The sequence below is a fragment of the Cajanus cajan genome, chromosome 3 (assembly GCF_000230855.2).
Source record: "Cajanus cajan strain Asha chromosome 3, NIPB_CcT2T_4, whole genome shotgun sequence".
NCBI lineage: Eukaryota > Viridiplantae > Streptophyta > Magnoliopsida > Fabales > Fabaceae > Cajanus > Cajanus cajan.
In genome coordinates this window covers 62479195-62500374 of record NC_138519.1, presented here as the reverse complement: position 1 = coordinate 62500374, position 21180 = coordinate 62479195, and the positions used below count along the sequence as shown (strand labels likewise).

General features: G+C 33.0%; 1 protein-coding gene across 4 annotated transcripts; it reads left to right on the top strand.

The window, feature by feature from the left end:
* The first annotated feature begins 89 nt into the window (after nt 1-89).
* On the top strand, nt 90-16216 carry LOC109818649 (phosphate transporter PHO1 homolog 3). 4 transcript variants are annotated; one of them, XM_083071039.1, is made up of 16 exons: nt 90-951; nt 1718-2081; nt 2164-2212; nt 2299-2370; nt 2482-2611; nt 2711-2831; nt 2951-3209; nt 3291-3395; nt 3486-3530; nt 3655-3804; nt 4258-4536; nt 5220-5356; nt 5499-6135; nt 14955-15003; nt 15760-15814; nt 16032-16216. In XM_083071039.1, the coding sequence occupies exons 1-13, from the start codon at nt 366-368 to the stop codon at nt 5599-5601; spliced, it is 2400 nt and encodes a 799-aa protein (XP_082927165.1). In that variant the 5' UTR covers nt 90-365; the 3' UTR covers nt 5602-6135; nt 14955-15003; nt 15760-15814; nt 16032-16216. The 4 variants fall into 4 exon arrangements, with proteins under 4 accessions (XP_082927165.1, XP_082927163.1, XP_082927164.1 ...); XM_083071037.1 differs by having other exon boundaries at nt 15897-16216; XM_083071038.1 differs by adding an exon at nt 7445-7487 and having other exon boundaries at nt 15760-16216.
* The last annotated feature ends 4964 nt before the right edge of the window (nt 16217-21180 follow it).

The following is a 21180-nucleotide window of genomic DNA, read 5'->3' as shown; positions in this document are numbered from 1 at the left end:
TCCTAAATTATTAAAAAAGGACCGTTTATTCACGTATCGAGTCTAGCAATACTAAATAAAAAACAATTATCATCTTTTAAGTTAATTTTGTAGGGTTGAAGAAATCTAAATCCACTTATCTATAAAAATGACTTTGAGAAAAATGTTACAATGTGACTCCACCTTTCATGATAAAAAGTTCCTCTCCTCTAACCAATTTGCACTTTGCAAAGAAGAGCTGAAGCCTAGATAGAAGCAATTTTTTGTTCTCTTTAAGCAACCACTTTTATCCATTAGTTACTTCTCTATCACTTCTAAGTTCCTGAGCTGGTCACATTGTTAGCACATACCAAACAGGGCCAGAATAATCTAGATTCATTCCAAAAATGAAGTTTGGCAAGGAATTCACGGCACAAATGGTACCCGAATGGCAAGAAGCTTACATGGATTATGGCAACCTGAAATCCCTTTTGAAACAAATCCTTCATCACAGGCAGAGAAAGAAGCCACATTCAAGTGCCACCCCAACAGGTCTAAAGCGAAAGTTATCACTTCACAGAGCTTTCAGTGGCCTCACACAGAGGCACTACCAACCCTTGAGCCCTTCTGAGCAGGACATTGAGAACCAACCCATTTTGGTGCACTCGGTGCTGCGAGATGGCCATGAAAAATACGAGACCACTTTTCTCATGGCCGCAGAAGAAGATGGAGAGTACGAGTTGGTGTACTTTAGGAGGCTCGATGATGAGTTCAACAAAGTGGACAAGTTCTACAGGTCCAAAGTTGAAGAGGTGATGAAGGAAGCGGTTGAGTTGAACAAACAAATGGATGCTTTGGTGGCTTTCAGGGTGAAAGTTGAGATTCCAAGTGAGGCTTTTGATAGCTCAGTTGAGATGACTCGTCTGGCTTCTGATGTGTCTGTTTCGACCGCAGCATTGCATGCTTCTACACCCAGAGGGGTCCATTTGAACCGTAAGTTTCCATCCTCATCTTGTTTTGGTGCACTGTTGTTTAGAGTCTTGTAGATTTGATTCCGGTAAAATTGATTTTCAACCAGAATTAAAATGTATGTTCAAATTTATCATAGAAGCTTCTTGATACAAGCTATAAGCAATTTTGACAGTCTTAGAAACTTGTTATTTACTTTACTCTTCCTCCTTGGATAAGTCAAATTTCATAATATAGATTGGATTTAACTTTTCTAGACTATGGAATTCATTTTAGAAGGCAAAGTAACTAATCTCTTTGATAATCAACTAAAAGTATTATTGGCTGCTGAAATTTATTTTTCACATAATTTTTACTATATTTATTAGTTTGAAAATCAATGGGTTTCATAAAGGTAAGTATAATAGGAGAAGTTTTACGTTTTAATCCGTCAAAATAGATTTAACATTGTATCCCAAAATGGAAAGGGTTTTTCAGAAATGATTGATGTTTGAGAAAGATTAAATTAACCTAAATTTTAAAAATAAAAGACCAAAATAAATACGTTGAAAGATTAAATTTAGTCTTAAAAAAATATAAAATTGGTTCATCTTGTCTAGTTGCTTAGATTTTCAGAATAATTAGTTCTTAATACATGCGTGTATCTATGGTGTGTTCTACAAATAAACCGAAAAAGGGTGTTTAGTTTGAATTCCGAAATTAAATCTATCCGAAGTAAAACTCAATTCTATGTTTGAAATGGTAGAGAAGTTCTCAGTTTGTGTTGAGGTGATTTCTGGTGCATGGACAGGAAGAGTTTCCACGGTAATTGAAGGTATCAAAGAGGAAGGAAGTACCCACCATGGACAATTAGAGGAATCTGGCGATGACATAGGTGAAGAGATTCAAACTACCAACAAAAGAGTTGAAGTGCAGAGCACAAAGAAGAATATCAAACCCATCAAGTCCATCAAACCTGCTTCTGTGGAAATACTTAATCGAGTGCAACTAAATAACACTTATGAGACTCCTCGTTCAACTATAGGAGGCTTCATCAACTACCCTGGCCAAAAAGAGTTAAATTTCACCAAGGAAAATTTGAGCAAAGTTGAAGAAACACTCAAACTGGCTTTTATTGAGTTCTATCACAAGCTTCGACTTCTAAAGAACTACAAGTATAGATTATATCACAATCCCTTTTACATCAATAAGCTTATTGCCTTCTCGTTTCTTATGGATTTGTTCTTCATGAAACAGCTTTCTAAACGTATTGGCATTTTCAAAGATAATGAAAAAATATGACAAGGTAGTTATTCAACCTTCAAATACTTGAAGTCTCTCCCTAAAGCAAGACAAAATTGTCTATTCACCTCGTTTTGCTTCATGCATTAGATTACATCAAGAGGTGCAGCAAAAGCCTACATGAAAATGGTTGATAAGTCCTACCTTGGGAGCTCCGATGAGGTGAAATTGTATACAATGGGCCTAAACCTTGGCAACACCATTCTGAATGTATATGAATTATGAAATGCTTTCAATTGCTTAGTTTTCCTTTTGAATCACTTTCCCCTGCAGGTAACCAAGCTTATGGAGAGGGTGGAGAAAGTATTCATTAAGCACTTTTCCAACTCAAATCGAAATAAAGGAATGAGCATCCTGCGACCAAAACCAAAGAGAGAAAGGCATAGGATTACATTTTCTATGGGTAACCAGATATTTAGTACTATACATATAACAAAAAAAATTGGAATGTTTGTGTTTAGCGTGTACTTTTTCCGAGTTTCGTTGTTGATAAATTTCACAGGTTTTTCTGCTGGATGCACTGCTGCTCTAACATTGGCCCTTATTCTAATTGTCCGTACCCGTAAAATCATGGATCATTCAGGAAGTACCCAATACATGGAAATCATGTTTCCTCTTTACAGGTAACTTTATATGCAGATTTTGAAATAGATGTCTTGTCTGTCTTTTAACTCCTAAACCTTCTAATCCGAAAAAGAAGCAGAAAAGTGTAGATAACTTACCACTATCAAACTCTCTGCAGTTTATTTGGATTTGTAGTTTTACACATGCTGATGTATGCTGCTAATATATACTTCTGGAGGCGATACAGAGTGAATTACTCATTCATATTTGGTTTTAAGCAAGGCACTGACTTAGGCTATCATCAAGTCCTGCTCCTTAGTTTTCTCCTGGCAGCATTGGCACTAGCCAGCGTGCTTGCAAATCTTGACATGCAAATAGATCCAGAGACAAAAGATTACAAAACATTCACTGAACTTTTGCCACTTCTCCTGGTTATAGTAAGGCTATTAGTATCACATTAACCTTGTCAATTAGTTTTGTTCGTAAAATTACGCAGTGAATTCATTTTTACTCTGCAGATTGTGATTGCCATTTTATTATGCCCATTAAACATTGTATATCGATCAAGCCGAATATTCTTCCTCACATGTCTGCTTCACTGCATCTGTGCTCCTCTTTACAAGGTAAAGAAAAATTGTAGCGAACATAAGTTAGGAAAAGAAACCCACTTATTTGGACAATGATTTTTGTTTGGAAATCTAACACCAGTTCAGGTCTCACTGCCAGATTTCTTCATGGCCGATCAATTTACCAGCCAGGTCAGTGAAATCCCAAAAGGAATTATGCTATGTTTTTCATTTTTCTATCTCCCATATCATAGCTTTTGTCCCCATTGCCCCTTAAGTGATCATTCAGACACAATGATCCTTTTTACTCATTCAGGGTCAAGCCTTGAGAAGTTTTGAGTTCTATATATGCTACTACGGCTGGGGTGACTTCAAACACAGAGAAAGTACTTGCAAGTCAAGCAGGATATTCATAGCCTTTTCATTCATTGTTGTTGTGATTCCATACTGGTGTCGCTTTCTTCAGGTACACAACTTCATTCCATTTCCCGTCGCACATATATTTCAGCTTTGTTAGTCATAAACACAAGAATGCATTGCATACAGCAAGGTAGCATTTGGAAGGGTTTATTTCATAGGTGTTGGGTTATGCTTGTGAAAGTGACCTATAAGGCTATTCATCGGGAAATGGGAAGTTTATCACAATAAGCTTGCTGAATCAAGCGCTTACAAGATAAATTCTCATGTAGCTAGTAGGATTGACTTAATGGTGGAAGATTGAGTAGAAACGTGGAGATATAGGTTTGATCTTATTGCCGTTGTTATAATTTTTTCTACTGATAGAAAAAAATATATATTCTCCTGTAATAAGTTCTTATTAAGAGCTTACTTAAGGTGCTTATCCAAACATTACGAAAGTAAAAATGCATGCTCTTAAGAAATGACTAAAACTGACAAATAATCTTCTTTCTCTTGTCAGTGCCTAAGGCGTCTGTTTGAGGAGAAAGATAAAATGCAAGGATATAACGGGTTGAAATATTTCCTCACTATTGCAGCTGTTTGCCTAAGAACAGCTTATACTCTTGATAAAGGAACGGGTTGGGAAGTCCTGGCCTGGATTTTCTCAGTATCTACAGCCATTTTTTCCACATATTGGGACCTTGTCATTGATTGGGGTCTCCTCCAAAAACAATCCAAGAACCGCTGGCTGAGAGACAAACTCCTAATCCCTCAGAAAAGTGTATATTTCGCAGCTATGGTATGTAACTAACAACAGAAATTAAAAAAATATCGTACTTGGAAATCTTCTAAGATGCTGAATTTATGCTTTCTATCTGGAAATATACTCACAATTAGTAGTTTAGCTTGTCGCTGCTCTGCTTGTTATAAACTTTTAAAAAAAAAATTGAAGAGTTAGTGTAAACATTGTAGGTCTATGCTAACAATATGATGTATCACACTAATATTTTGATGCCACAATTGTTAGGGTCATGTTATGGTATTTGTTTTTAGGAGATATATCTGTCAAGAGAAGGTATTTATATCTTTATTGTTTTTTATTGGTTATTCCACACACATACAAGTCTACATTAATTTGATATTGTTCACTTTAGAATAAGTTTTCATAATTTTGCTTTTAATCTTTACTCAAGAGACCTCTTTCTAATAAAGTATATGTGAACTTCATAAACTTTTATTTCTCCTTTGGATGTTGATTGTATCCCTTCAACAATGATATATATTAATTTCCTTACTACTAGAATTGTCAGTTAGTATGATACATTACATCATGTAGCGTTAACCTACAATATCCATACTAATAATACCATTCTCATTAGACAAACTCTATAATACCAACAGAGACAAGTCTAACAACATAATGTTAACATATGGATTTTTTTTGTTTTTGGAAGTTAATGATTTTATTGAAACCACACGCAGGTGCTGAACGTGTTGTTAAGGTTTGCATGGTTACAGACAATATTGAATTTAAATTTCTCGTTCTTGCATAGAGAAGCCATGATCAGCATCATTGCCAGCTTAGAGATCATTCGCCGTGGCATGTGGAACTTCTTCAGGTAACAAATTAAATAAATAAATAAATAAATAAATAAATTTTGCTAGTAGTATTTTTGCATGGCAAAATATTGAACGCGTAGTTTATCAGAAAAAGTACATTTACATTGTGTATACATAAAATCATGCATGTTGGAATATCAGGGTGGAGAATGAGCATCTGAACAACGTGGGCAAGTACCGTGCGTTCAAGTCCGTGCCATTGCCCTTCAACTACGAGGAAGGCGAAGAAGACAAGGACGAGTGATGGGTGAAACTATGATCTCTCTCTCCATCACCATGACCATGACCATGACCATGACCATGACCATGACCATGACCATCACATTTCGACGTGTATGAAACTTTGTAAGTGCAGTTACGAATTGGGTTTGTGATGTGATGATTATAAACAAATGGGTGGGAGAGTTGACAAAATTCTCCCACTGAGAATCAAAAGATGAAAGTGGGGATGTCGGTGGTGCTGTGTCGCCCGAGCGACTGGTGGCCGCAAGCTACGAGGCTACCCTTTTTCCCCCACGGCTTTCTTGGCCAGCGGCGGCGGGGTTTAGAGGCGGTGGCGGTGGGTGAGTCCTTTCCCTCGCATTTGGGAGAGGCCACGGCGCTCCGCCAGCAGCTGAACCGCGGGGAGCTCCACGACGCTTTCATTGCGGTCCAGATTGGGAGGGTCCAACGCTCGAGTATTTGGAACGACTGGGGTTGCGGGAAAAGGGAGAGAGGACTGCCACTGGATTCGAGATGGAAGCGGGTGGCCATACTTGCTGGATTTCCAATGGAAGGGGTAAAACACATTAACAAACTAAACAAACAAAAACAACCTCACCCATTAGTTTATGTATCATGCAAAGGGTTTAATGGACTACAAATCATATGCTAGTTTAAGTGTTTATGGTTTCAATCTAAGACTATTTAATTTATGAAAACAAATTAATTCTACTTAATTATATATTATGTAAAGAGTAGTTAGAGATTATGCAATTTAAGACTATTTAATAATTTCTCTGAAGGGAGAGACATGTATTGCTATCTCAACATAACAAACATTTTGAAAGGCTATCCTAAACTTTGGTTCAATAATCTAGGAATTAGGAAAGGTGAAATATTTTATTTATTCATTGTTTAATCAATTTATTCACGAGTAAATTTATCTAATTTTCCCATTAAAATTATAGATTGGATTCTATATATCTGTCTATTTAATTTTATGTGTAATAAGTAATAATGTTATCAAAATCGAATGGCGTTATATATAGGATGTGATGCTTTTAGTTATTTAATCATGAGAGAACATTTTGCATTAGTTAAAATAAATATTTTATAATGATTATAGGACGGATGTAGCTGTCAACAATGTAGATTATATTTTAATTAATGCAAAAGTATTACAAAAATTTGAACTTGGTGCTCTGTTCCACAAAAATGTTCGAACAGCCCCTTCTTTAGTGCACCCATCTAGCTCTTGCACTCGACAAAACCCTTTTCTTTTGTGCTCTACCCTCAACAAAACCCCTCCCCTTTGTGCTCTACACTATTCAAGCCCCTTTCATGCTCTACATTATGCAAAATCCATCTCCTTCATGCCTTGTATCTCCTTCGCACTCCATAAACCCTTCCTTGCCACTACACCACATGTCTCCACACTTTGCTCCACCCTTGCCCCACATGTTTTCTCATCCTTAATCTTTTTGTCTTATGCCTCCATAATGACCTCTATCAATACTCTTTAAAGCTCAACTCCATAAGGAAATGACCTCCACTTGGAGATACATCTATGCAGAAAACTTTTGAATTGTGAAAACTTCTTTCAAACTCAACTTTTGAGACATTGGTTTGTGCCTTGAGACATATCTCATCAATTCAAAATTGAACCCATCTAAAAACCTCTTTACATCGGTTCTAATTTTAATAGATGTAAAAAGAAGTTTTTAAATCGTTATTTTAGAATCGATGTAAAAAGCTGTTTTCAATTTCAAAAATGTTATTATGTAAGTTTTTACATTGGTTGTGTAATATTGTATGTTTTAGATGTTTAATTTAATTATATGAGATATATGATTAATTTTTGTTTTGTTTTTATTATGTTATTTCAGAGCTCTACAAGTTAAGGAACTCAGAGAGTTAAGTTGCTTTGAGGTAGTTGAGTCAGAATTTGATTGGTCTAGCTTAAGTAAGGGATATATAAGGTTTTTTTTTTTTTAAAATGTGAATCTCATAAGTTCATGTTTTAAGAAAGGTTAAAGAGAAGGTAGTAAGATAAGCTTTGGAGCTAGAGGAACTTTTTTCTTCTTCTACTTCAACTAATTTCTTCTAGTCCCTTTCCTTAACTAGGCAACAATAGTAGATTGTCGGATTGGAAGCTTGGAGACCGAGAATCTTAGATCGAGAGCCTTGCAAAGTTCTCGAGCTCGTCTTCCATCTTCTTGATTTTTGATTAATTAGAGATAAAAAAAAAGTTTGTTGATTGAATATTGTTTGATTTCACTTGTTGTTCGTTGTCTAGAAATCATCATTTGTGTCGAGATTAATTGAAATCATGAGGAATGATGAAGTGTAGTTGTGAAGTGGTTTTTGGTGAATGTGTTCTTTTGTGTTGGAATGATGTTATCTAAGTGGTATAAGTGTTTGGAATGGGTGCGGTTGTAAGAAAAGAAAGGGAAAAGTGGCATTTGATTGGAGATGGAAGCACGAGGACATACTTCCTGGATTTGGAATGGGAGGGGTAAAATAAATTAAGAAACAAAAAAAGTCACCCATTAGTTTATATATCAAGCAAAGGGTTTGAAGGATGAAAAATTTGTTGGGATTCATCCCAAGTCCCACATCGGTAAAATGAAGGAACATTGGCTAGCTTATAAGGGTATCCACCATTCCATAGTATGAGGCCTTTTGGGAAGGAGCCCAAAAACAAAACCGTGCGGGCTTGGGCCCAAAGCGGACAATATCATACTATGGTGGAGGAAAAGGTGGACAATCGGGCCCAACAAGTGGTATCAGAGCCAACGGTTCGACTAGGGTTCGATGCGGGAAGACCCTCAGTGTTGTGCCTCGCGATGGAGAAGAGATCCGAACTTGGTGTCTTGTGTCGAAAGTCTTCCTGATATCCTGGTGTTCAGGCAGCGTGTCCCGTAGAGTTAACGGCGGTACAAGATGGTGACGGATTATCGCTTGAGGGGAGGAGATCACGAGACATGTGGTCCTTGGTCTGAGGGGAGGTTTGTTGGGATTCATCCCAAAGACCCTCAGTGTTGTGCCTCGCGATGGAGAAGAGATCCGAACTTGGTGTCTTGTGTCGAAAGTCTTCCTGATATCCTGGTGTTCAGGCAGCGTGTCCCGTAGAGTTAACGGCGGTACAAGATGGTGACGGATTATCGCTTGAGGGGAGGAGATCACGAGACATGTGGTCCTTGGTCTGAGGGGAGGTTTGTTGGGATTCATCCCAAGTCCCACATCGGTAAAATGAAGGAACATTGGCTAGCTTATAAGGGTATCCACCATTCCATAGTATGAGGCCTTTTGGGAAGGAGCCCAAAAACAAAACCGTGCGGGCTTGGGCCCAAAGCGGACAATATCATACTATGGTGGAGGAAAAGGTGGACAATCGGGCCCAACAAAATTATTAGGTAATCTAAGATTACCAAGTGTTTATGGTCTCAATTAATCACTACATAATATGTATTTAAGTAGTTTAATATACGAGAACAAATTAATTACACTTGATTATATGCCATGTAAAGAATAGTTAGAGACCATGTAATCTAATACTACTAAATAATTTCTCTAGAAGGAGAGACATGTATTGCTATCTCAACATAACCAACATTTTGAGAGCTTGCCCTAAACTTTGTTTCAATAATCTAGGAATTAGGGGAGGTGAAATAGTATATTCATTCGTCATTCAATCAATTCATTCATAAATAAATTTATCTAATTCACTCATTAAAAAATATAGATTGTGTTTTATCCATTCATTTAATTTTATGGGTAGTAAGTGATAGTGTTATCGAAATTGAATGGTGCTATATATAGGATGTGTTGGTTTCAATTATTTTATCATTGGAGAGAACATTTTATATTAGTTAAAATGAATATTCTATAATGATTGTAGGACCGATGTAGATGTCATCAATATAGGCTAAGCTTTAATTAATACATAAGTATTACAAAAGTTTGAACTTGGCACTTTGTTTCGCAAAAATGTTAGACACCTCCCCCCAAATGCCCCTCCTTTAGCACCCATCTCCAATTGCACTAGGCAAAACCCCTTCATTTTGTGCTCTACACTCCACAAAACCCCTTTCCTTTGTGCTCTACACTATGCAAGCCCCCTTTGTGCTCGACACTATGCAAAATCCATCTTCTTTGTTCTTGGTAACCCCTTCGCATTCAACAAACCCTACCCTACCATTACACCCCATCACTACTAGAATTTCTCTTATTACATGCGAATTTTTCTGCGAATTTTTATGAAAAATTCGTAAGAAACGTTGTTCCTACAAATTTTTCTGCGAAATTTTATCTGTAGGTAATACCTTCGTGGATAATATATTTTTGCAAATTTTAAAATTCGCAGGAAAGTTTCCTGTAAATTTTTTGGCAAGAAATTCTGTAAGAATATTTTTTACGAAAAAAATTTAAAAAATTACTATAAATTCTATCAATAATTCTTCAACTTTCAAATGTTCACAATGAATTCATCCGAAGTATTTGTTTTCATGCCTCCAATATGTGATACATAATCTTTTAAATTATAAGATTGTAAATTATAAGCCTAACACTCAACTATACAAATCAACTTGTAAAGTAAGTGTTGCCCCAACTTATATACTCTTTAATTGTTTTATTTTCAATCGATGTGGGACTTCAAGTTTTTTTTAAATATTAAAATTATAAATTTAAATATTTTGTTTTTATTTTTCTTGCAGATTAAATTCGAATATTTTTTTATAAGAAAATTTGCAGGAAAATGACACTTTTCTAGTAGTGCATATCTTCGCATGTTGCTCTACCTTCACCTCACATGTTTTCCAATCCTTAATCTTCTTGTCCTATGCTTACATGATGACCTCTATCAACAATCTTTCAAGCTTAACTTCTTCAAGAAATAAAAAGAAAATGACTTCCACTTGAAGAGACATCTATGTGAAAACCTCTGACTTGTGAAAGCTTCTTTCAAACTCAACTTTTGAGACTTTGGCTTGTGCCTTGAGACATCAAATCAATTCAAAATTGAACCCATCTAAAAACTTCTTTACATTTGTTCTAATTTTAATCGATGTAAAAAGAGGTTTTTGAATTGTTATTTTAGAATTGATGCAAAAAATTGTTTTCAATTTCAAAAACGTTACTGTTTTACTTTTTTACGTTTTTTATTAAACAACTAATGTAGAAAAATGATGTAGCATGGTATTTGTGTAGTAGTGTATGCTAGAGAGATTCTTCCTTCAAATTAATGCCATGTAAATATTGTTCTTGTTGGCTCGTATGAGTCAGTTGACAACTTGCACTTGCCTATCTGTAGAAATAACTTATTATACAAGTAAGCGTTGGATTTTTCTTAATGGTGGGAATTTGTATCGAGAATCTCAAAACTAGTAACTGATGGAATTAGTTTCAAGGGGGATATTTTTCCGATAGGCTTCTTCATTTTCCTTGATCTTTCATCCATGAGGTCTTTGAAGAAGTAGAAACTTCAAAATGATGGAGGAGACAAGGAATGGTAGCGCCACTTCAAGAGAAGATAAGCTAAGAATGCTTCTCACCACAAGTTAAGGATCCTTGATAAGAGATTCAACTGAAGTTACACTCAAATAGAGGAACTCCAAGGACTCTTAAAAATGAGAGAAAATTCAATCTCAATCTTAGTCAATGTCAAAACTGATGTGATTATACATGCTAGGACCTATATATAGAGTTTGGTAGTTTGTGGTGCAAGTTATTAAGCTAACCAAGGTTAAATATAACCAAGGTTAGGTTAAATTGTACTTAGACCAGCTAACTCTCATTCAAATTTGAATTCCTTACAAAAATGATGTCAACATCCTAAATCTAGAAGAGAAAATAAGAGCTTGTCACATGACAAGGTGCAAAAGGTGTGATGAGCATTGTGTTAGTAGAACAGGGGTGTTGAAGTAAATATGCAAAAAGTGTGACTAATGTGTAAAACATGTGACTTATTGGTAATGTGTGAGCCAATGAGAGAGTGTGGAAACCAATATGGATGTCCACCATGATGGAGGTATGACTCTCCACTCTCTCTTAGCCCAAACAAGCACATTTTCCAAATACTAGTTACACCTCGCTAAATACTAAATACACTCTTAAAAAGAAAATTACAAGAAAATAATTTCCAAATTTATTTAATCCAAAAATTAAAGGTCAAAATTTAAAAAAAAATTTACAAAGAGAAAATGGACTACTAAAAGTAACCAAAACTCAAATGAACTTAAGTCTTCTTCTTTCAAGTCTAACTCACTCCTCTTAGTTCTTTTTGTAGTTTGCCCTCAGGTGTGATGACATCATACCATTGCTCTTCAAGAGGATTTATCCTTAAATCCAAAGCATCATTTTCCTCTTCTTTAACATTTGCAAAAGAAAGTGTATCACAGACATTAAAGGTGTTGTTTTCTTGATTAACATGAAAGAGGTCTAACTTATTAGTCCAATCTAGATGTGAGGTTGATTTATCTTTAAAGATTTTTATTTTCTTGGGGTCCTCTTGAAACACTTTTGATCTAACTAGAAGACCTATATCATTATCTAAACTAAAGCTATACTTTTCTAGCTTTATTAAAGGTGGTTTTTCTCTAAAATATACAAAAAATGCCTTTGTTGTTCTTTGTGGTCACTTAGACTCCTAAAAACTAAGCTATTTACAACAAATTTTCCTTGCCTTCCTAAAGAACTAGGTGACTTAGGGTCACCATGAATTAAGAACTTCTTAGAAACAAGATGATGTCCCAAAGATTGGAAGGTTTAGAAGAAAGCATGGAACATTTATAGGTGGGGTAGTTGAGAGTGACCTTATAAGTAGTTATCTTTAGAGAAGCAATAAGATATCCACCCTTCAACAAAACAACTCCCAAATCTTATCTAGATGCATGGTATTCAAGCTCAAAAGTTTTAGAAATGTTTGGAAGAGTTAGAACATTTGCATTGGAAAGTTCACCTTTAATGGTTTGAGAAGCATTCCCAAACTTTTCACCGCAAAAGGAAGGAAAAATGTTCTTCACCAACTCATTGAGTGGTAGAACAATGGATTGTTCAAGATAGAGATATCTTAACAACCAATTTAGAAGAGATATCTTCCTCCGTTTCACTCCTTTCATGCTCTAGGAGTTGTTTTTGTTTTTTTGTTTTATTATTTTCTTTTTCCCTTGTAAGCTTCATATGTATTTGATCCTCTATCACTTGAGTTAGTGTAAAAGGATGTAATATAAACTTTCTATCTTTGTGTGTGAGAGGCATTTCATTGGTAATGTCATTATGCATAGATTTCTTGTCAAATTGTCATGGTCTTTCCAACAAAGTATGATAACTTTCCATAGGAACTACGTCATATAAGACTTTATCATCATAATTCCCAATAAAAAAACTTAACCTTCATTTGTTAGTCCACTACCATTCCCTTGTTTTCATTTAGCAATGAAGCCTAAGGCTTAGGATGGGCTATGATAATGATGGCTAACTTTTTTATCAATCTCGTGTTACAACAATTGCAACTTGAGTCACTAATATTCATAAGGAGAGAACATGTTTGTTCTAAAATTTTATATCGTATATGAAAGATGTTCTATCTTTGTGAAGTGTTAATTTCACAAGGTTGACTTTCAAGAAACCTTTTAACCAATAAGAGATTACCATCACAAAGATAAACATTCTTTATCTTAGGACTATCCACCCTTCTTCTTCACTTCCACTAGAGGTGGAGGAAGAAAATGTAATCTCCTCTTGACTACTATAGTGTTCTAGGCTCTTCATGATTATGATCTTTTTGGTGGGTCATTGAAAGACAATGTGACTTCTCCCTCTAGACACTTAAATCACTTGATATTACTTGTCCTAAAACTAGTGTTAGGGGGTTTCTTTCTCATGTGAGAGTTTTCTTTTCTCATTTTTTTTTTCTTTTGATGGATCACTCTTCGAATAACTCTTTAAAGATTACTCCTTCTCTTTATGATCCTTCTTATGATGTGAAGATGATGATGAGGAATCCCTCTTAGAAGAAGTTTTCCTTAACAATTGTTGCTCAATATGCATAGTTGAACCATGTCATCAAAGTTCTTATATGACAAGAGTTCAATTTTATCCCAACAATCCCTAATCTCAAGACTCAAGTTACTAAGGAATCTTGCTATGATGGTTCTCTCTTCTTCCCTAATTCCTTCCCTAATGATATATAACTCCATCTTTTGACTATATTCTTCCACATTAATGTGTTTTTGATGAGTTGTTTATGGCCATTCACACAAAGAAGAATGGTGGTTGGGTTGACAACCATGCTTAAGATACATATGTAGCTTATACAATTATTTTTCCATTTCAATTACATTTTCAAACTTACATTTCTAACAATTTACATATATTATAATTGATCAAGCACAATATCATAAGCGTTTGTGGATAATTAAGTCAGATGGTGTTGACAAGTCTAGTAGTGAGTTGCAACCAATAAGTGGGGTCAACAAGATTCAATGTTGGAAGAAGTAGTAGGTGGCCAGAGAATGGAAAGGTGTTATGGCAATACAAATCTGGCTTATAACATCTGTCAAGACGTGTCCTCCCCTACACAAGTCTCTTTATTTGTTTAGGCTATGAATCATGTGCATCACCACTTTGCTCCAATTGAGGCATTAGGTTAAGAGGTTCAATGTGCAACTAAGCAAGCTAATGTCGTAACTGTGGGCTTACATGAGACAAATGAAAAGTGCATAAAGTTAGAGGAGCATATGAAGTTGATGTAACAATAGTTACAAATAGTGATATGGACCGTCAGTTTGGGAAGATTCTGTAGGTACTATTCAGGTTCATCCTCATTATGATGAAGACTTTGATCAGCTGCCATAGAATATGGACGGTCTTTCATTCGATGGTGTCATCATCATTCTTAAATACTAGCATTTTAGTAACTTTACTACTTTATGTTTTTTCATTTGGAAAATGAAATTAATACGAGAGAGAAAATGTTTAATTTTTTTTTAAATTAAATTAAAATACTATAATATTCTTTATACAAATTAACGAAATCATAAAAAATGAGTGATTCTCTTGTCCTAAAATTTTGGTGTAGGTTATTAACATATTTCGACTAAAAAATAGGTGAGAGTATATATGTTAACAATTCCATATATATATATATATATATATATATTTTGTTATATTAACATATATGTTTAAACATAATAATCATTACATATATTTTGTTGCATGATGGTCTTGTTATATTCTTATTTTCGTTGTTGAATTTATGAAATTATTGGGTCTAATCGCCTTGATTGATCATTGCAATGGTAGCACAAAGTCTGATATTATTGTGAATTAATTTACTTTGTTAATTAATTAATCTAATTGTACTTCTTTTGATTCAACTTTATCGTTTTGCAGGATCGTAATAGCCGTGCAATGTGATGTATTCATTATATGATCACTCTTGGTATTTATTTATTTTTTTTTTGACTTAAAAGTATACTTAAATCAAGATGTGATAGTTTAATACTTGTATAACCTGACATGTTAAGATATTTTCAACTTCATTGTTTTTATAATATAAATTGTAGCTCATTTAAATATGTCATCCATTTAGATGTATCTGCCTCATTGTTAGATTCCTGATGCAGTGTTATTCACTAAAGCGACAACATGCTATATAGTTATGGCTAACAATCTGTATTACTTAAAATTTTGGGCTTACTGTTAGGCGCAATTCTTAAATATTGTTGCCATTAAAATTTAAAGCAATTTTTTGTTTATCTTTTTTTAATGTTTTCTTAATTTCCTCAAGTGTTTGTACTTACAATTACTAAGTTTGCTTTAAACTAGCACGACCATCAAACCTAGCAAGTGTAGTAATTCATTTTTACAGTCAACACACAGGGTTATGTGTTGTTGGCATATGATTTACTAATTACTTGAAATGGTTTTATATGCAATTTGTGTAGTTTGCAGTTAGTTCCTTCTCATAACGATGGAATATTTAGAGTTATTGTGTGAATAAAATTTTCAACAAGCACTCATAGGAGAAGAAAATAAAATGAATGAAATGAGAAGAATCAAATTAATTCTTGTAAAGTTATAATCAAATCATGTACCTTTTGCACCTATATATAGTGATATTTAAAGTTATAATCAAACAATATTTATTTGCTAATGCCTATTATTATAATCAACTGATGTACCCTTTGCATTGCAGATGAGCATTACTTACCTCTACCCTCTTCCAAGTGAGAATTTCTATTGTAATACTGGTATGTCTTAACAGTTTCAATTGTTAGCTTTTATAAGGAAAACTTTGTTAATCATTGTGGAATGCCATCATTTCATGTGCAGCTGGCCCTTTGGAAGTGGATTAATGTATGTTAATCATTTTGGAATGCCCTCAATTTAACTTTTATCAGTATGTTTATTGCTCATCTACAAATTAGGTTCTGGTATGATTTTCTGTAGCATATATGGAATTTGTAGGTGACTCTGAACTCATAAAGGTGTTTGGGAAAACAACAAATTTGGTAAACAATTAATTAGTTAATTATCAATGTGATCTACTTCTATACCATTTTACTACTATACTACGAATGTACTAGAAAAATTGAGGTGTCTTTTGGACAGGTTCGTGGGAATGAATCATTCTACTTTAATTTCTTTTGCTACTTTAATTTCTTTTGCCACTAAGACACTTAATGCTAGCCAAATTATATTCAAGTTGCATGTTATTGGATCGGGCACAGAGCCAAGTCTGTATATATTTTCTTTATCACATTTTTCTCTTCTATATTGATTCACCTATGAAAAATATTGTTTTCGGATAAATATCTCAAAATGACAATTTAGTTGTCCCACATTGAGTTTCCAGCCTTATTTATCTTAAATCATAATATTAGATTAATAATAAAAAATTGTATCAATTTAGTTGTTTCAGAAATGTCTTTATATATCAAGTTAAAACGGTCTGTGAGAAAAAAAAAAAAGAAGAAAAAAAGATAGTGTTGACATTATTGCCAATTAACTAATTAAAAATATTTTACATAATGTTAGTGTCTACTTAGCTGGCAGGAAAATCAAATTTAAAATATTAAGAAATATATAGGAAGTTATTATGCACTTTGTTGATAATAAATTAAAATTAAAAATTAAAATATTAGCCTAGTCTGTCTTGTTGGGATAGTTAGAACTATCAGCCTACCTAATTATTATTATTATTATTATTATTATTATTATTATTATTATTATTATTATTATTATTATTATTATTATTATTATATTTTAATATTAAATTTAAATAAGTTACATGATAAGAGTAATTTATAATTTATTGCACAACAAATATGTTATACATTTGATTAATTTTATTATTTATAGACTAATATATGTGAGTCATTTGCATATTGAGAAAGAAATATATTAGAAATGGTACCAAAATAAATAGACAAAGTTTTTATTTATATTTTTTAATATTTTTTGGTGGACCGACCACCCTTAGACGGAGCAGATCAAAATGTGTAGCCCATTTTCAATTAGCGGATTAGTCCGACTTAACTCATATTTTACGGGTCAACGCCTAAACGATTGAAATGTTCCATTTTGTTACCCTTAAAGTACCGACAATAAAACAAAATTAAATAATTAAAAATATTTTTAAAAAATTAGTATCAACCTTTTGACAATAAAATAAAATCAGAAAACTTTAAAACTGTTTACAAAATGTTGGGATTGGTTTCGTCAATAATAAATCAAAATTATATATATATATATATATATATATATTTCACAAAAGTTATTATTCACTTTGTTAAAAATAAAGTCGAAAAAAATATTAAAATATTTAAAATTATTAATATAACGTTAAAAAGAACGGCCTTAACAATAATAAAATAATGTATATTATAAAACTTGGAAAACAAAAAGGAGAGAGAGACATGACGAGTTACATATTTAATCCATGCGAAACACATAATGTTTGGAAATTGACAGCTTTATTTAATTATTTTTTAGTGATACGTGTAATGCACAAATAATATAGAACGCATGGCCGCAATACAATTAATTAATTAATATAATAATATGGTTTCTACCAATTTTTTTTTTAATAATATGGCTGCGATAGAACACAGTTGGATTGAGTTGGATTAAAAAAAATTGAACTAAATATTATTTACTGTTTTTCTTTTATTTTTATTTTTTATTTTTCAGTTTTAAGAAACACAGGTGTGATGTTGTGTGTAAAATCATTTTTTGTTTCCAATTTTTTCTTTTAAATATTTAAACACATCTTTTTGTTCTATTTTGATTTTACAAAATGTTTTTTTTTTTACCAGAACTTGGTATAGATCTTAATATATATACTTTATCATTTATTTACCTATTTAAGTTAGGACTAAATTGAATAGATTTAGTCTTTAACATGTAAAAAGTAAGGTTTTTTTAACTTTTGAATTAACTTGTTTAAAAGGTCTTAAGGAAACATAAGCCTTTGAATAAGCTTGAGGGTCAAACTTCTAAAAAGGTATGGTTAATTAAACTTTAATAAAGAACCTATAAAATCTTGAAACTCTAGGAAATAAATTACATTGTAAGTTTTAGAAAATTTCAAAGCATGTAATAGTTTGTTGTAGGTAAAACCTAGTATACAAATAACTTACGTAATAGACAAATAAATGGTTGATATGTAAATATTAAAATAAATATTTATTGATAAATTTTTAACTTTTAATAACAATTTATGCTAATCACTACTAAGTCAATTTGCTTATTACATAAGAATTAATTTCGAACTTGAATACTCATCAAATATGTTGAGTTTGTCAAAAGTTTTGAACAATTGACCATAATCGGGTTTGTGTATACTTTGTATTCATTCAGCTTTTTTTTTAAGAAATATTTATGCAAAAGATGATATTTATAAAGTAAATTAACTTCATATTGTGTGTATTTTATTTTTAAAACAATTTTCATAAAATTTAAAACATAAAAGAAACAACATAAAATTAAAAAAAAAATGCTTAAGTCAAATTCACTAGTGAAAAAAAGACTTTTAATTTTTTACTTTTAAGATTAGTTAAAGTTAAAAGTTTGACTTTTAAGATCGGTTATTAACCGATCTTAAAAGTATCAGTTTTTAAGAAGAGCGATGGTGGCCAATGGAGGGTTGCTTTCGGCGAAACATTGTTAGAAACATGCGTTCAGGTTACGTTCATGGAGTGAAAGAGACCGAGAGAGGGAGGCAAGTGCAAGGGAGAACGAGCAAGGAAGACCAAGTAAGGGAAACGCGTGAGAGAACAATCAAAGGGGAACAACGAAGGCGCGAGGGGTTGCATTTGCGAAGCGAGGGAGAATGACTAACGGGGAACAATTGGAGATCGCATGAGGGAGGCTAACCGATGTGAAGCAACGAAGGCACAAGGGGATACATTTGTGAAGTGAAGGAAGAGCGCGTGAGGGAGAATGACTGACGGGGGAGATGGAGGCGCAAGGGCCTGTGTTTGCGGTGTAACGCCCAATTTATATAATATTAAATATATATTCCTTATATGTTATTATCAAAATTATATCATTAATAATATTTTTCATAAAGACAAAGAAGATTTTGTGAACTTATTTAGATATAGTTAGTTCATATTTACATTACATATTATTCTAAAAATATTTACAATAATGTACTATTTTACACATTATTCATTTCTTTCACTTCTATTACAATAGTTACACTGATGGTGGAAATAAATTTACAATTAGACTAGTATGGTTGGTGGATAAAGAAATTACTATAATAGGTCCATCAATAATAGTGAGTTTTTCTTGGTAAAAAAAAAAATATGAAGATAATCATATGCCTTGAAACGTGTAACAAAGTTGGAAACAACATCCGCATCCCAATTCCCTCTAGGGAAGACAGCAGTAATAACAACTGTAAAAGGACCTGAAATCGTAGGTAGATCCATCTATTTTTTAATATATTTAATTTTAAAAAACAAAGAAAAATGAGGAGTGAGAACAAATATCCAATAAATACAAATAATTCAATAGAATGTACAGAATTATTTATAATCAATATTAAACATATATATATATATATATATATTATATTTTCATGTTATAATAAAATTTGAATTATTTTAGTAGTGACTAGTAAGGATAAATAAGCATAATCATAATATCAACCAACAAAAGGATATTTCACCTTAAATCCTTACTCATTTAAATTCCCAAGGTCAAACCTCCAACTACAAATTAATTCAAACTTTATTCTCTATGCCCATAGAATAATATTTATCTTTATACTTCATGAAGAAATAACAATATAATGAGCTTAGGATATTTTAACAAAACTATATTATAGTTAATATTAATATAAAAATAATTAAGCTAAATAAGTTTGAGTATGTTTAATTTTTAAAAACTTTAATATAGTTTACGTATGTATTAAAGAATATTGATCTAGTAAATGATAGTGATAAACATCATAAAATAATTAAATAACATAAACTAGTAACACCTTATTAATTATTTAGAGTAAAAAGTATCATAGATTAAGCAAGTAAATGAGGTTAGAAACACCTTACTAAATAAATATACATAGATATAACATAATAGTATATAAAATTTTAAAAGGATAAAGATCTCCTCCCCCTTACCTTAGAATGTAGACTTAACAAGAGTTAATTACGTCAAAATTTCACTGTTCTCTTCCTACTTACTTCTCTCTCTTTCTCTTTTTCTCTCTCCTCTTCCTTCTCTTTTTTTTTTCCCACTCCGTGAGCTTGTGCATGTGAAGCTATTGATAGAGTGAATGGCAATGATTACATGTGTGAATAATCAATTTTATCCGGACAAAAAAAAATAATGAAATGGACGTCTATTATGAAGAGGGGGAGCTCCCAAAGTATAGAGGCAATACCCTATGACAATAAGGAAGCTTGAAGCCCAAACAAGTTAGTTTTAGTAGCTCAGAACGGGCTGTTCCAAAATCGGAACGGGTCATTCCAATTTACTAAAAAAGACCTACAATCCTAATTGAGAATGGGTCATTCCCAAACTGGAACGAGCCGTTTCAAACCACCAAAAAGGTCTAAAATCCTAGTTTAGAACAGGCCATTCTAGTGCAGTTCGTTATAGGACACGTTCAAATCTAGAACAGGCCGTTTCGCCTTTAGAACGGGCCGTTCCAAGTTCAAATTTAGCTCATAACTGAATGATCCAGAACGGGCCGTTCTGGTCAGGTCTGACGTCTATAAATAGTAGACTCGGACACTATTCTCGAGGCAAAAAAAAACTCATCGAGAACTCCTTATAGCTCAAAATTTCTCTCTCTGCCTCTCTCTTTGTATTTCTTGAGATTTGTGAGGCATCTGTGTAGCGTGAAAGGTAGCCAAAAAGTACCTAATAGATCCTCATCTTTGAAGATTCAACGTGATAACAAGTTCCAGCCTCTCATTTGGTATCATATTCTTTTCTTGACTTTTTTTTTATTTGTTGAAAATAATTGCATGTACATAGTGAATATGATTTGTTGTCTTCAAAGTCATTGTTTAGAAAGTATTTAATACAAAACAAATAACAACGTCGATTGAATAACATTTTTATCTTCGATGTTACTTGATTTTAAGGGTTTAATGAT